This window comes from Aquarana catesbeiana, linkage group LG12, assembly GCF_042186555.1.
Source record: "Aquarana catesbeiana isolate 2022-GZ linkage group LG12, ASM4218655v1, whole genome shotgun sequence".
NCBI classification, from domain to species: domain Eukaryota; kingdom Metazoa; phylum Chordata; class Amphibia; order Anura; family Ranidae; genus Aquarana; species Aquarana catesbeiana.
In genome coordinates this window covers 105,484,717-105,500,789 of record NC_133335.1, presented here as the reverse complement: position 1 = coordinate 105,500,789, position 16,073 = coordinate 105,484,717, and the positions used below count along the sequence as shown (strand labels likewise).

General features: G+C 40.9%; 1 protein-coding gene across 1 annotated transcript in view; it reads left to right on the top strand.

Moving 5' to 3' along the window:
- Positions 1 to 16,073, top strand: part of ARHGAP23 (Rho GTPase activating protein 23) — a 529,546-nt gene that overhangs the window by 309,031 nt on the left and 204,442 nt on the right. The window contains exons 10-11 of the mRNA XM_073608262.1: positions 6,302 to 6,359; positions 14,583 to 14,720. Coding sequence (XP_073464363.1) covers positions 6,302 to 6,359; positions 14,583 to 14,720 — 196 coding nt within the window. The remainder of the gene's footprint in view (positions 1 to 6,301; positions 6,360 to 14,582; positions 14,721 to 16,073) is intronic.

Below are 16,073 nucleotides of genomic sequence, written 5' to 3'. Positions count from 1 at the left end.
GTACACGACTAATAGTTGTCCTGTGGACAGATTCTCCCAACGGAGCTTTGGATCTCTGCAGCTCCTCCAGAGTTACCATGGGCCTTTTGGCTGCTTCTTTGATTAATGCTCTCTTTGCCTAGTTTAGGTAGACAGCCATGTCTTGGTAGGTATGCAGTTGTGCCATACTCTTTTCATTTTCGAATGATGGATTGAACAGTGCCTCCGTGAGATGTTCAAAGCTTGGGATTTTTTTTTATAACCTAACCCTGCTTTAACCACTTGACCACTGGGCACTTAAACCCCCTTCCTAACCAGACCAATTTTCAGCTTTCGGTGCTCTCACACTTTGAATGACAATTACTCAGTCATACAACACTTTACCCATATGAAATTTTTGTCCTTTTTTTCACACAAATAGAGCCTTCTTTTGGTGGTATTTAATCACCGTTGGGTTTTTTATTTTTTGCGCTATAAAAGAAAAAAGACTGAAAATTTGGTAAAAAAATGAATTTTTCTTTGTTTCTGTTATAAAATTTTGCAAATTTAGTAATTTTTCTTCGTAAATTTTGGCCAAAATTTATACTGCTACATATCTTTGGTAAAAATAAGTACAACTTGGTGTATATTATTTGGTCTTTGTGAATGTTAGAGAGTCCAAAAGCTATGGTGCCAATATCTGAAAATTGATCACACCTGAAGTACTGACGGCCTATCTCATTTCTTGAGACCTTGACATGCCAGAAAAGTACAAATACCTCCCAAATGACCCCTACTTGGAAAGAAGACATTCCAAGGTACTTAGAAAGATGCATGATGAGTTTTTTTGAAATTGTCATCTTTTCCCACAATTCTTTGCAAAATCAAGATTTTTTTTTTTTCTTTTTTTTTTTTTCACAAAATTGTCATATTAGAAGGTTATTTCTCACACACAGCATATGCATACCACAAATTACACCCCAAAACACATTCTGCTATTACTCCCGAGTACGGCGATACCACATGTGTGAGACTTTTACACAGCGTGGCCACATACAGAGGCCCAACATGCACGGAGCACCTCCAGGCGTTCTGGAGCACCCAGGCCAATTCTTATATTTCTCTCCTACATGTAAAAATAATAATTTATTTGCTAGAAAATTACATAGAACCCCAAAACATTATATATATATTTTTTTAAGCAAAGACCCTAGAGAATACAATGGCGGTTGTTGCAACTTTTTATCTCGCACGGTATTTGCGCAGCAATTTTTAGAACGCATTTTTTTGGGAAAAAAAACAGTTTTGTGCTTTAAAAAAAAACAAAACAGTAAAGTTAGCCCAATGTTTTTGCATAATGTGAAAGATGAAGTTACGCCGAGTAAATAGATACCTAAACATGTCACCCTTCAAAATTGCACACTCTCGTGGAATGGTACCAAACGTCACTACTTAAAAGTCTCCATAGGTGACGCTTTAAAATTTTTTACTGGTTACATGTTTTGAGTTACAGAAGAGGTCTAGGGCCAAAATTATTTCTCTCGCTCCAACGTTCGCAGTGATACCTCACATGTGTGGTTTGAACACCGTTTTCATATGTGGGCGGGACTTACGTATGTGTTCGCTTCTGCATGCGAGCACACGGACATGGGCGCTTTAAAATTTTTTTTTTTTTTTTTTTATTGTTTATTTTACTTTATTTATTTTAGTTTGACACTTTTTTCCCCCCCAAAAAAAATTTTGATCACTTTTATTTCTATTACAAGGAATGTAAACATCCCATGTAATAGGAATATGGCATGACAGGTCCTCTTTACAGTGAGATATGGGGTCAATAAGACCTCACATCTCGCCTCTAGGCTGTGCCTGAAATAAAAAAAAAAAAAAAAAAAAAAAGATCTTGGCTTCGATCGTAGCGGTGAGTCGGTAGAAGCACCGGAGGGTGGCGGGAAGGGGGAGGCGTCCCCTCTCGCCTCCCATAAGAACGATCAAGCAGTGGAACAGCCGCTATGATCATTCTTATGGTGTAGGAAATCGCCGGCTAAAAAAGCTGATATCTGAATGATGCCTGTAGCTGCAGGCATCATTCAGATATCCCCGCTCAAAGTCAAGGACGTCATATGACTGGGCGGGAACTGGTTAAAAATTGCGGAGTATTGCGGGGTATTGCAGAGTATTGCGGAGTAGTGCAGGGTATATTGCAGAGTATTGCGGGGTATATTGCAGAGTAGTGCCGGGTATATTGCAGAGTATTGCGGAGTAGTGCAGGGTATATTGCAGGGTATATTGCTGGGTATATTGCAGAGTATTGCGGGGTATATTGCAGAGTAGTGCCGGGTATATTGCAGAGTATTGCTGTGTATATTGCAGAGTAGTGCAGGGTATATTGCAGGGTATATTGCTGGGTATATTGCAGAGTAGTGCCGGGTATATTGCAGAGTAGTGCCGGGTATATTGCAGAGTATTGCGGGGTATTATGCAGAGTATTGCAGGGTATTATGCAGAGTATTGCGGGGTATTATGCAGAGTATTGCAGGGTATTATGCAGAGTATTGCAGGGTATTATGCAGAGTATTGCGGGGTATTATGCAGAGTATTGCAGGGTATTATGCAGGGATGGCTGAGCATGGAGGGATGGATGGATGTGACTACAATTGTCACTGAGCACCGCTGTGGGCACTACACATGCAGCCCACAGCGGTGCTGCCATCCGATCCCTCCCCCTCTCCCCTCACACTGTACCGATCGGTACAGAGAGGGGAGGGAGGAACCGGCGTCATGACATGACGCCAGTCTGTTGACATGTGATCGCTCCGTCATTTGACGGCGCGATCACATGGTAAACGGCCGCGATCAGCGGCCGTTTACCGTGATCCGTGATGCGCCGGGTCCTCTGGACCCGGCGGTCACGGAAGTTCTCGGGTGCGCGCCCCAGGGGGCGTGCGAGAGCAGTATTCTGGGAGGACGTCCATGGACGTCCACCCAGAACTAGCCGACCGCGCTGTAGCCGTCTTTCGGCTATGGCCCGGTCGGCAAGTGGTTAAACTTCTCCACAACTTTATCCCTGACCTGTCTGTCGTGTTCCTTGGCCTTAATGATGCTGTTTGTTCACAGAACAACTGTATTTATACCAAGATTAAATTACACACAGGTGGACTCTATTTACTAATTGGGTGACTTCTGAAGGCTATTGGTTCCACTAGAATTTAGTTAGGGGTATCAAAGTAAAGGGGGGCTGAATACAAATGCATGCCACACTTTTTAGATGTTTATTTGTAAAAAAAAAATTGAAAACCATTTATCATTTCCCTTCCACTTCACAATTATGTGCCACTTTGTGCTGGTCTATCAGATAAAATCCCAATAAAATAAATTTACGTTTTTGGTTGTAACATGACAAAATGTGGAAAATATCAAGGGGTATGAATACTTTTTCAAGGCACTGTACATTCATCGTAAAAGTGGGCCCTTATTATGAGGGCCAGTGAATCCTCAAAACAATCTGGGATCTGATATGGTTGCTGTAGGTGTGCGTCCGATATATATATATAAAGGTATTCACAGTAGACGACAGAACACTCAAGTTCAAACCAAAGCCCAGCTCAAAGGAAAAGCAAGCCTCACAGTGTAACCCATTTGTGTAGTGTAAACAAATGTTATTGATCCAAAGCATAAATTGCACTCACATTTAGGAATCAGAGCAACCAGCATGCAAAAGTACCAAGCCCCCACCTACCGTCACATTCAAACCAGCATGCCGAAAGCCGTACTGTGGGGAAAGGCAACAGGAGTTGGCAGCTCAATCATGGACTCACTCTGTCCTCAAGCAGTGAAGCTCAATGAAACGTGTAGGGCAGAGCTTCACTGATCAAGGAGAGAGTGTGTCCACAAGTGAGCTGCCGACAGTGCAGTGTAGTCAGCAGTTAATCAACCACAATTGTTGCTCAATTAGCTGCACTGAAGGACAGGAGAGAGATTAGGGGTCTAATAGACCCTTGATGTCTCCATAAAGAGGACCTGCCACCTGCCTATGCTATTACACAAAATATATAATTGTTTCAGAGTTTACAGTAATTTTTTTATTAGTCAAATAATGGTTTACCTTCAAATGGAATGGTGTAGAGTATTGGCTTGGAGGTAAAATCCCTGTCCCAAGAGTTGAAAAGGCTACTGCTAAAAGGGCTTTCCTATTGCTTTGGCTGAAGCTCTAGTAGACTCTACAGCTGCATTTGCCAGAAAAGCTACTGCCTTTCCTGTAACAAGCAGTGATTCATGTGCCTGCTCCATTGTAATGCCAGAGGTAACATGCTGGTTACGTACTGTAATTAGATTTAAAAAGGCACAAGTCCATTGAGTTTAACCAATAAAAAATGAATGAATAAATCAATCCCTGTATATAGAACCCTTAATAACCATGGTTGACCCCGGGACAGGCAAGTAAAACCCCTATAAACCATAGTCAAGCTTGCTTCAACAGGAGGAAAAATTCCATTCTGATCCCCTAAGGCAATCAGATATTCCCTAGATCAACAGTCTATGGTGTTATTACTTATAAATGTTAGTAGCCAAGTATATCCTGTGCATTTATGAATTCATCCTAGCTTTTGTGGAAGTCTAGTCCACGTTTTCACAGCTCTCAGTGAAAAGGCATTTCTGTCCAGACAGAGTTCCCCCTTGTCCTTTGCAATGACCTGTGAGGAACTTTAAACCAGGTTCATTGTATGGACCATTTGTGTTTATACAAATGATCATATCCCCGTTAAATGCCTCTGCATTCGTTACTCGTAGCTGAGGTTCCCTCACGCCTCTCTTTATTTTAGTTGCCATTCGCTGCACTCTCTCCAGTTTCCTAACCTCTTTTTGTTAACCGGTACCCAAAACTAAACTGCAAATTCCAGATGAGGTCTTACTAATGCTTTGTACAGGAGCAGAATATACCTCTTTGAATACGAGAAAGTATTTTGCTTGCTTTAGAAACTGCAGCTTGGTTTTGCATGCTATTCTTAAGTATAAGATCTGTCAGAACACCTAGATTAGGGGTGTCCAGCCCGTGGACCTTATGTGGCCCAAGAGTGTTAAGCATGTGGCCCAGGGAACGTCTGGAGGGATTTTGTACAAGTATAGAAGCCACGGCACCCGGCACAGACAAGCCAGGCCCATTCATGTCTGGAGGGATGCCATGATTGCATTAGCAGCAACAGCGTCAGGCACTGACAACAAGCCAGACATAGGCACACCTGGAGGGATGCCGGGGCTGTCCTGTTTGCAATATCATCGCCAGCAGCAGTGAATGCAGGGACTATCGGCTAGCTCCAAGCAAGTAAATGCAGCATGGCTGGATCTAGGGGGGTGCTGGGGTATAAATGAGGGAGCATGCAAAGAGACTGATATACGTTTTTATAGAATCTTTATATAAGAGTTCATATGAATGTGGCACTCATAATCTGATTGGCATGTTTATGGACCTCCTAAAACAGAGGTCAATTTGCCCCTAATGGGATCCAGTCTCAGGTTAAATCCCCCCTGGGTTGCTGTGAACCATGTCAGTTTACAATGGAAAAAACTATACTCTCTCAAGATCACTGCTACAGACAACCCTATATCACCAAACCGTTAAATATCAAGAACTCCAGATAGTAAAAAGTACCAATAAATTATATTAAAACAATAAAAATGTACATTTTTTTTAAGGTTAGTATCGAATATCTGATGACAAATTAGTCATGTGCCTTTAAGATCTTCACTCTCCACATTTTAACCTATTGAATGCCATCAGGGGCTTGAAGTCACTGACTTCCTTGCCAAATTGCAGTACTTTTTTTTAGCTCAGCCCACAGCAATGTATTGGTGTGAACAAACAGTATAGGGAACAAGGTATTTTTCCTTGTCTATGTTTTAGTGCTGAAAATAGCTGCCAGCATAGGCTCAACAAGCCCTGACATAATAATCTGAAAGCTTTCTCCATTATAGTAACTGAGTATACAGATCTTGATATAAGCCCAGTCATGACTGGTTCTCTTTGCCTTTTGGAATAAAAAATGTAGGAGTTTAGAACCTTGCCGTAGGCTCCACATAAGTAGTGGAAACAATATATTTGCCATAATAAAAAAGGCAGGTAGAAAAATTATGGCTGGCGTTCCCTCTTTGGAGGGTGTTGTTTATGGTGAGACTATATGTGTTGCTATAAAGAAGTGTGAAAATTCAGAGATGGGGTAGCTGACTTGTAGTTTGCAGTAGCAGTGCCCTAGAGATGTGGATGTTGTGTGGTGGAAGATAAAAGCTCCTAATATGTCTGCTTCAAAACTAATCTGATTACCGGTATTGTTTCTTTCTTCCACCACAGGAAGGTTGTGGGTCGTGTGCCGAGCCTGCGAATGCTGCGCAGCTTCTTCACTGATGGGGTGAGAAAGTGCATTATGCGTGTATAATTATAGATTACTGCTGTGCAATTCTGGAATACTACTAACAACTTTGAGAAGAAAAACTTTTTTTCATACATTAGGGTTAATTTCCTCATCTTATAATTGTAGCCAAAATCTTGTTATGTATAGATAATGTAGGGCAGCAACAAAGCCTATGAGAGTTCTTTTAGGGTTAAGTTTGTAAAATACAACAAAAAAAATTAAGCAATTTGGATTAATGAACATTGTTATGCCCTGTACACACGGTCAGACTTTCCGACAGAATATGTGCGATTGGAGCTTGTTGTCGGAAATTCCGACCGTGTGTGGGCTCCATCGGACTTTTTCCATCGGAATTTCCGACGCACAAAGTTTGAGAGCAGGCTATAAAATTTTCCGACAACAAAATCCGTAAATTCCGACCGTGTGTGGAGAATTCCGACGTACAAAGTGCCACGCATGCTCAGAATAAATTAAGATACGAAAGCTATTGTCGGAATGTCCGATCATGTGTACAGGGCATTACTCAAACAGTTGACTGTGTAGTGCTGGATTCTAGCATTGTTTGCCTAAAGCGTGGTACACACGTAAAGTTTTTTTTTTTTTCGTTCAACACAGCGGGCTGAACGAAAAAAAAAAAAACCTCAGAGATCACTGCACTTACACATGCGATGTTAGTGCGGTGATCTCCCTCTCTGTGCCTTTGTGTTCTAAAAGGGGGTGTGCCCCCTGCCAGAACACACTGATCAGCGCTTGCAGCCATTGGCTGCGAGTGCTGATAGGATGCTAGTTTTCAATCACATCTCTTCAATAAAAGCCGGTCGTAAGAATGGCTTTTGTCAAATTGACAACTGTACACACTGACCGAATGTCAACCCGTTCCTGACAAACTGACCGATACCGACCAACATTCAGCCTGTTTGTATCCAGCATAACAGATTCAAATTGACAATAGATTTGATATTCTTCCCATCAGTCATTTGTTTAAAAAAGTTGTACTGGAAAAAAAAATATTTGGCGTTGCAATACTTTCCTTCTGAAATTGCTAGTTTCTTTTTACTGGAGCAAGTATATGGACCAGCAGTCCTGACGTTACTAACACATTTACATGCTTGATTCAGGCCAGTTACAAAGAAAGAAAGAGAAAACAAACTGCAAAGCAAGTAGGATATTTAGAAAGAGGTCAGCGATGGCAGCTCCCAAAAATTCTATTAGGTTTCCTTTAGCAACCATTCCATATATATTATATATCAGACCCCCTTTGATTTTTCACTCTTTGTTATATTGCAGCCATTTGCTAAAATCATTTAAGTTCATTTTTTTCCTCATTAATGTACACACAGCACCCCAAATTGACAGAAAAAGATAGAATTGTTGAAATTTTTGCAGATTTATTAAAAAAGAAAAACTCAAATATCCCATGGTCCTAAGTATTCAGACCCTTTGCTCAATATTTAGTAGAAGCACGCTTTTGATCTAATACAGCCATGAGTCTTTTTGGGAAACATGCAACAAGTTTTTCACCGCTGTATTTCCATTCCTCCTTGCAGATCTTCTCCAGTTCTGTCAGGTTGGATGGTAATCGTTGGTGGACAGCCATTTTTAGGTCTCTCCAGATATACTCAATTGAGTTTAAGTCAGGACTCTGGCTGGGCCATTCAAGAACAGTCACAGAGTTGTTGTGAAGCCACTCCTTCATTATTTTAGCTGTGTGCTTAGGGTCATTGTCTTGTTGGAAGGTAAACCTTCGGTCCAGTCTGAGGTCCTGAGCACTCTGGAAAAGGTTTTCATCCAGAATATCCCTGCACTTGGCCGCATTCATCTTTTCCTCGATTGTAACCAATCATCCTGTCGTCCTGTCCCTGCAGCTGAAAAACACCCCCACAGCCTGATGCTACCACCACCATGCTTCACTGTTGGGACTGTATTGGACAGGTGATGAGCAGTGCCTGGTTTTCGCCACACATACCGGTTAGAATTAAGGCCAAAAAGTTCTATCTTGGTCTCATCAGACCAAAGAATCTTATTTCTCCCCATCTTGGAGTCCTTCAGGTGTTTTTTTAGCAAACTCCATGCGGGCTTCCATGTGTCTTGCACTGACGAGAGGCTTCCGTCGGGCCACTCTGCCATAAATCCCCGACTGGTGTAGGGCTGCAGTGATGGTTGACTTTGTACAACTTTCTCCCATCTCCCCACTGCATCTCTGGAGCTCAGCCACAGTGATCTTTGGGTTCTTCTTTACCTCTCTCACCAAGGCTCTTCTCCCCCGATAGCTCAGTTTGGCCAGACGGCCAGCTCTAGGAAGGGTTCTGGTCATCCCAAATGTCTTCCATTTAAGGATTATGGAGGCCACCGTGCTCTTAGGAACCTTAAGTGCAGCAGAAATTTTTTGTAACCTTGGCCAGATCTGTGCCTTGCCACAATTCTGTCTCTGAGCTCTTCAGGCAGTTCCTTTGACCTCATGATTCTCATTTGCTCTGACATGCACTGTGAGCTGTAAGGTCTTATATAGACAGGTGTGTGGCTTTCCTAATCAAGTCCAATCAGTATAATCAAACACAGCTGGACTCAAATGAAGGCATAGAACCATCTCAAGGATGATCAGAAGAAATGGACAGCACCTGAGGTAAATTTGAGTGTCACAGCAAAGGGTCTGAATACTTAGGACCATGTGATATTTCAGTTTTTCTTTTTTAATAAATCTGCAAAAATGTCAACAATTCTGTGTTTTTCTGTCAATATGGGGTGTTGTGTGTACATTAATGAGGAAAAAAATGAACTTAAATGATTTTAGCAAATGGCTGCAATATAACAAAGAGTGAAAAATTTAAGGGGATCTGAATACTTTCCACTGTATATATACATATGATTTTTTTTTTTTTTTTTTTTTTTTTAAATCGGATAGTTTTCATTAAGCATTTAACATTAGACAATAAAAAAAAAAACCTCATTCCTCATTGTAAAAAGAATTTCTTGAATAGGTGTTAGGCAGTGTTTCTGTTATTTATTGCACACCTAACCTGATAAAAGCTTTGGGGTTCCTTTAAAACACTAAAGATGCTAGCCCAGTCACATTAAAGCGTTTGCGTGATACTTTTTCAGTTCTTGGGCTGATTATGTACCACACATTGTATCTTGGGTATTACACAAATCAACCAATTGCATCAAAACTAATGTACTGTGATAGTTGCCTCTATACGAGTGGTCAGGGAATATAGCTTAGTGTAGAGTCACCTATAGCAGTCCCAGTATCTATAAGCGATGCAAGCCTAGCCTACTGGTATGTGGCTTCCCCCATGAATGCTATGTTCACTGTCCAGGAAGTACAGGAGCCTAAAGGAAAGAAGAAGATAAGCGTTCTCATGGTTCCTGGAGTACAGTTGTCCGCAAGAGATAACTGGGACTGGTGTCTTGTAGGAATATAGTCAGTTGGACATACAGTTGGTCCAGTCCAGGCAACAAGCAGAAATGTGGTCAATAAACAGGCAAATAAGCAACACTAATTTTAGATACACTGGTTTGGCAATATTGTGACTTGTGTATCTGCGATAGGAGTACTGTGACTGGCTGCACTATTAGGGCACATGTGCTTTGCTTGCGTCTATCTAGCAAGGTTACTCTGTGGTATAATCAAGGAAACTAAGACTTCTGCAGTGTGTAAATGTGCTTTTACTATACAAAGATGCTGTACATACAAAACTATTACAATATTAGGAATACAATACAAGACTGACATCTGTCAGACATCTATCTATAACAAGCAAAATGCCTAGCAAATGCCTATGGTCTATACCAGTACAAATACAAGTAAAGGTTACTTAGTTACTGTATGTTCGTTATCTCCATTGGCAACGATTCTCCTGGAGCATCAGGCACCTTTCTTGAATCATCAGTGGCTTCCGATCTTACAGCATGATGATGTGTCTGTGTGTGTGTGTGTGTGTCTAAGGCATCATAAGTCCTTTTATATGTCAGCTTGTTACAAACCCTGTTACCTTAACAACCAACAAACCTACATCTCAGTAGCTTCAGTTTGAAAGGCACTCTCTTACCTGTTTATTGTAGCTATAGAGACAATATACTCAAACTGCCAAAGGAATACAACAATGTCCCATTGTATCCAACAACATTGGTTTGAGAAAGTCTGTCTCTGTGACACCAGAATGCTATGAGTCTTATAAAAAAAAATCATATTTTAACAAGCGCGACACATTCTGCCCTAGATTTTTTTTTTAGACTACACACAGAAAATCACTTCATCACTAAGAAAACTCATTCTAAACATTCATTTTCCTTGAATGCAACACTTCCTATATTTCTGAGAAGGTGTTTCAGTCTTTAACTAATTGTTCATTAGAAAGTCCATTCTAAAGTTCTTTAGAAACAAGTCCAGGCTTGTAATACATCAAAGGCCTTGCTCTCCACAGCTCTTGCAATCTTCCGTCATTCTTTCCATCATGTAACCACTTTTCTCTGGTCTTCCTATGGATCAAATCGGAGACAGCCTGTGGAGTGGAAAACAAAGCAGATTATCTGTTTCTTCTAATAATACATAAACAGTAGATCCAGGCCCTTCAGCTAAAATCTCTCCTCTAAATGGCTTCTTGCCTGGATATCTGACTAACACTTCGCCCCCTGCCTGTACCCATTCTGACCCTCCCAAAGAGCATCAATAGGGAGGAGAGGAAATATACTGATATTTCCCAGAAGATCACTGCAGTTTATTTTGGAAGGTTTGATGTTATGTAGCCTCACTTTCCACTCTTGCTGAGAAGTATCCACTAACCAGTCAGAGTCCCAGCCACTGTCTTGAAGCTCATTTGCCAATGCAAATGTAACTTCAAACCTTCCTGCCAGATTCCCTCTCATTCCTAGATAAGCTTCAGCTTCAGATATGTCACTCTTGGTTTCTATGTCATGAAGCAGTAACATGGTATCTATTAAGCCCTGTTCTTTCAGGAACCTTACATAAATACTGAACTCTGCACTCCAGCTGTGGAATCTGTGCCCCAGCCCCTACCATCCTTTCATATGGTGTGCTTTTGGCTATTGGTCTAGAATTTAACAACATGACTGCCTGTGTGAGGACCCGATCCCACCCCCTTAGTGTATGTGTGGGTGTAAGTTTGCGTATCTGGTCCTTCAATAGCCTGTTGCATCTTTCAATCAAACCAGCTGCCTGTGAATGGTATGGGATGTGGCACAACCAGTACACTCTAGAATCTTTGGCCCACTGCTGTACTGTTGATCCAGTGAAGTGTGAGCCGTTATCACTTTCGACTAGTTTGGGACAACCTTATGCAACAACAAGTTCCTGGAGCAGTTGGAGCATTGCGGCTTGATCTGCACGTTTGCAAGGATGAACAAGCATAAGTCCTGAATAGGTGTCCACTGCAGTGCAACAGTATCTCAGTCCATTGTTTCCCCGGTGCAGGGGACAGATGAAGTCAATCTGCCAGATCTCTGCAGGCCTCTCACCCCTCTTAATTGACCCGGTGGAGTACTTTTGCAATGAGGTAAAGATATGTGGCGCTAACTCAAAGTGCATAAATGTGATGAAATAAATATAATCCAATTCTTCAAGTAAAGTGCATATGCATAAAGCGCAAAAGCACATAAATAAAGTGACTAAACATCCATTAAATTCATAAGAAGTGACATTGGATAAATAACAGTGAAAATTCATCAAATATGACATCAGATAAAAAAAAAAAAAAAAAATCACAAATTTAGAAAAACCATGGAGTATGGTTATTAAGAGGAATCTGTCACCTATCATCGTTTGCACTTGCACTTTTTTCATCTGTTTTTTTGCACAAACTGTTTTATGAAGACTCACTTTGTTCACGTTGGAACTGTATTACATTAATTGGATCGACTTGTGGCTATTTTTATGGCGTTTCTGCACTTTTTTGCACTCTATGTGATTTTGGTTATTGCATGCGACTCTTTTTATGTCATGCGTTCTTTTTACATTTTTTCTAAATTTGTGATTTTTTTTTTTTTTTTTTATCTTGATGCACTTTTAGACTATTTTTGGATTTATTCACCTTCATTTGGATTTGTTTATTTATTTATTTGATGTCATATTTCATGAATTTTCACTGTTATTTAAGCGATGTCACTTCTTTTGAATTTAATGGATGTTTAGTCACATTTATGTGATTTTGTGCTTTACGCATATGCACTTTACTTGAAGAATTGGAATATATTTATTTCATCACATATATGCAATTTGAGTTACCGCCACATATCTTTATTTACCTTATTATTTTTTTGTGTGGGAACACTGCCGTATGTGTGGCGGCTTCTTAGTCCTCTTTAGCTGCTTTGGCTCGCCTTGGTTTTGCACATTAGTTTTCTTCTTTGGTACTTTTGCAATGGCCATTGTCGCACTTCTCCACACACTGTGCAGTTCCCTATTACAGTCTTTATCATGTCCATGGATATAAGCAATCCTCTCTGCTGTGCCCATTCATATGTTGCTTTCTGCCCCAAATGTCCAGATTGCTTGTGGGTCCAGTTGGCCAAGTTCATCAAAACAGGATCAATTGGCACAACTGCCTTCACTTTGGCGATTAAATCTGCAACTCTGTTATAGTTCTCAAAGTCTGGGACTAGGTGCACATGTGCATCAACATGCCCCACTTTTATGGTGCGGGAGTGAGCTTCCTTCCATTGGTAGTCCCAGACTTCCTTGCCTCCCCACACCACCTTTCCATGAATCATCCATTCATTGGACTTCCACGTGGGCATCCAGGTTGTCAGTCCTTTAAAAACTGCCCAGCTGTCAGTGTAGATAGTGACATGGGAAGAAGGATCCTCCTGAAGAGTCATCACTACAGCTTTCAACTCTGCATACTGACTGGACCCTCCAATTCCGGTCTCCTGCAGGACTTTGTCGGTACTTGGGTTGTAGGCTGCTGCTGTCCATTTACGCCCAGATTAGGCAACTATGGCTGAACCATCAGTGAACAACGCTGACTCCTTCATGTCTTCTGACAGAGACCCAGGGTGCAGCCTCTTGAATGGGGGATCAATGCAGCACAGGAATTTCTTCTTCTGGCCGGGTGCTGGTAAAAGTAACAAGCCCTGCCAACTGTTTTGAAATGTCTCTAACATCCCCAGCTGCAATACCCCCTCTTTCTTAGCGGTACCACTTCCATTTCATCAGTGTCTGGTTCTGGGTTACAGCTGCCCTAGTGGTCAGTCCATTATCTCTCACCCATCCTGCTATTGGCAATGCAGTATGGATGGTGACTGTGTCCTTTCCTGTAATGGTCTCTACATGTTGAAGTGCTGTATAGCTTTTTGGCTACAATTACTCCTGTTGAGCGGGTTGCCTTTGGCACATAGATGGGACCGATAGATGTCCAAACGCTGACTATGTGTTTAGAGGCAGCATTTATCAGCACAGAACTGCCAGAAACTAGTTGGACCCAGGTACACCAATCTACTGTCTGGAGAAGTTTGGTCAGAAGTGGTCTTCATGGAGTAATTGCAGCCAAAAAGCTATACCTCTGGAGTGGAAACAAGGATCAGTGACTCAACTATGCATGAAAACATAGGAACTGGGGTGCAGAAAAATAGCAGCAGGTGTTCTGGACTGATGAGTCAAAATATTTGGCTGTAGCAGGAGGCAGTTTATTCACTGAAGGGGTGGAGAGCGGTACAATAATGCATGTCTGCAGGCAACCGTGCAGCTTGGTTGAGGTTCCTTGCAAGGGCTGCATTTCTGCGAATAGAGTTGAGATTTGGTCAGGATCAATGGTGTCCTAAATGCTGAAAAATATAGGTAGATACTTATCCATCATGCCATGTCATCAGGGAGGTGTGTGACTGGCCCCAAATGTATTTATTTGCACTTTTTTATTTGCACTAATACAATTTTTTAGGACAAGTTTTCAGGGTACGTCCACTTCTTCAAGGTCCAAGCAGTACTCTTGGACCTTGAAAAAGGGGACATACCCTGAAAGCTTGTCCTGAAAAGTTGTATGTTAGTGCAAATAGAAAAAGTATCATGGATAGTACTCAGTTGTTTCTGTTGCAAGTGCACTAATATGGCTACAATCACCTCAAGCATAGTCTTATTAACATAGTGAGGTTTCAAAATGTTTATCAAGTTTAACTTTATATCCTTCAAGATATGGTAGTTTAGTTTCTACTGCTAAAAGTACTGCATATATTGTTTCCTTAACTCCTTTCACTTTTTTTTTCCTGCAGTCTCTTGATAGCTTGGTTGCTTCTGAAGATGGACGATCCAAATGTCACTCTGCATCTGAGCTGTCTGATACAGAGTTCAGTGATGTGTACAGGGAGGGCTGGCTGCTCTATAAGCAGCTCCTCACCAGTAAAGGCAAGGTATGCAAAATTGCTGTTTGTTATTTAGCAACTAAAATTTGTGGAACACTGAGATGCTTGATATAGATGTAACAGTCAAATGTTTAAGAACACCCCCATTTTATCCCAGTGTTAATTGGTGTACACTCTGTTGTTCAATGTGTGGATGTACTGCTACCTACTGGATGTCACACTATTCAAATCAAAAAAGGGTCCTGGCCTTGTAAAAGCTATACCCCTGCACCTGCATGTTTTAAAATTATTTACTTAATATAAAAAGAAAATACACATATGATTAAACAGTTCTCATCAAGTACATTATCTGCATCAGTGCACCGCTAACAACTTTAGAAATTTAGAATATGAATAGCGAACAGGGTAAAAATTTTTAGCAAAGTGCAAGTATACTAGACCCATAGTCACCCATTTGTCCAAGAGCTTTTTCAGCATACGATACATGGTCACTGTTATGCCCTGTACACACGATCGGACTTTCCGATGTAAAATGTGCAATCATAGCTTGTTTTCGAAAAATTCTGTGTGTCGGCTCCATTGGACAGTTTCCATCGGAATTTCCGTCGCACAAAATTTGAGATCTGGTTCTCAAATTTTCCGACAACAAAATCCTTTTTGCGTAAATTCCGATCGTGTGTACACAATTCCAAAGCACAAAGTGCCATGCATGCTCAGAATAAATTACGAGACGGAAGCGCTCGGTATGGTAAAACTAGCGTTCTTAATGGACATAGCACATTCGTCACGCTGACAATTTTGAAATCTTTTAATGCAGCACATTCTCTTCTTCTTTAGAATGCTAGAATAATGAAGTTGTTTTGCTGCTGATATTCACACAGAGTTCTCACAAACTTCTTTCTTTATAATTTCTCATGATCTCATGAATAATGTTATTTTTATTTCTCGTCAGATCCATAATACTTATTTTTTTTATTTGTTTTTTTTATCAAGATCTGCATTTTTTTTGTTTTCTAGTGCTCTCCATAATATTATTTCTCGTTTTGTGTGTCAAGTTACCACAACACCATTATTATCTTGTAATTTTTTACCTCAAGGAGGTTGGTTGGTGTTGGTGTCCCTTGTTAATTTTACATTGTATTTTTGAAATGTACCTGCCTACTCAGAAACAAACTGTCCTTTTTGAAGTAAAACACATAGGCAAGTATTTGTGAAAAATAAATAGCCATTTATTCTGGCTCATAACAAAAGAGGTAGGCAACGCTGGAGAAACTGCAGAAATTTGCAAAGCCTTTGTACCCCAGGGCATACATCAATAATTTTACAGTCAAAATTGGTGGCTGAGGAGTCCATATAATAGTGAGCACAATCCGGTCCAAGACTACAAGAGATCAGGAACAG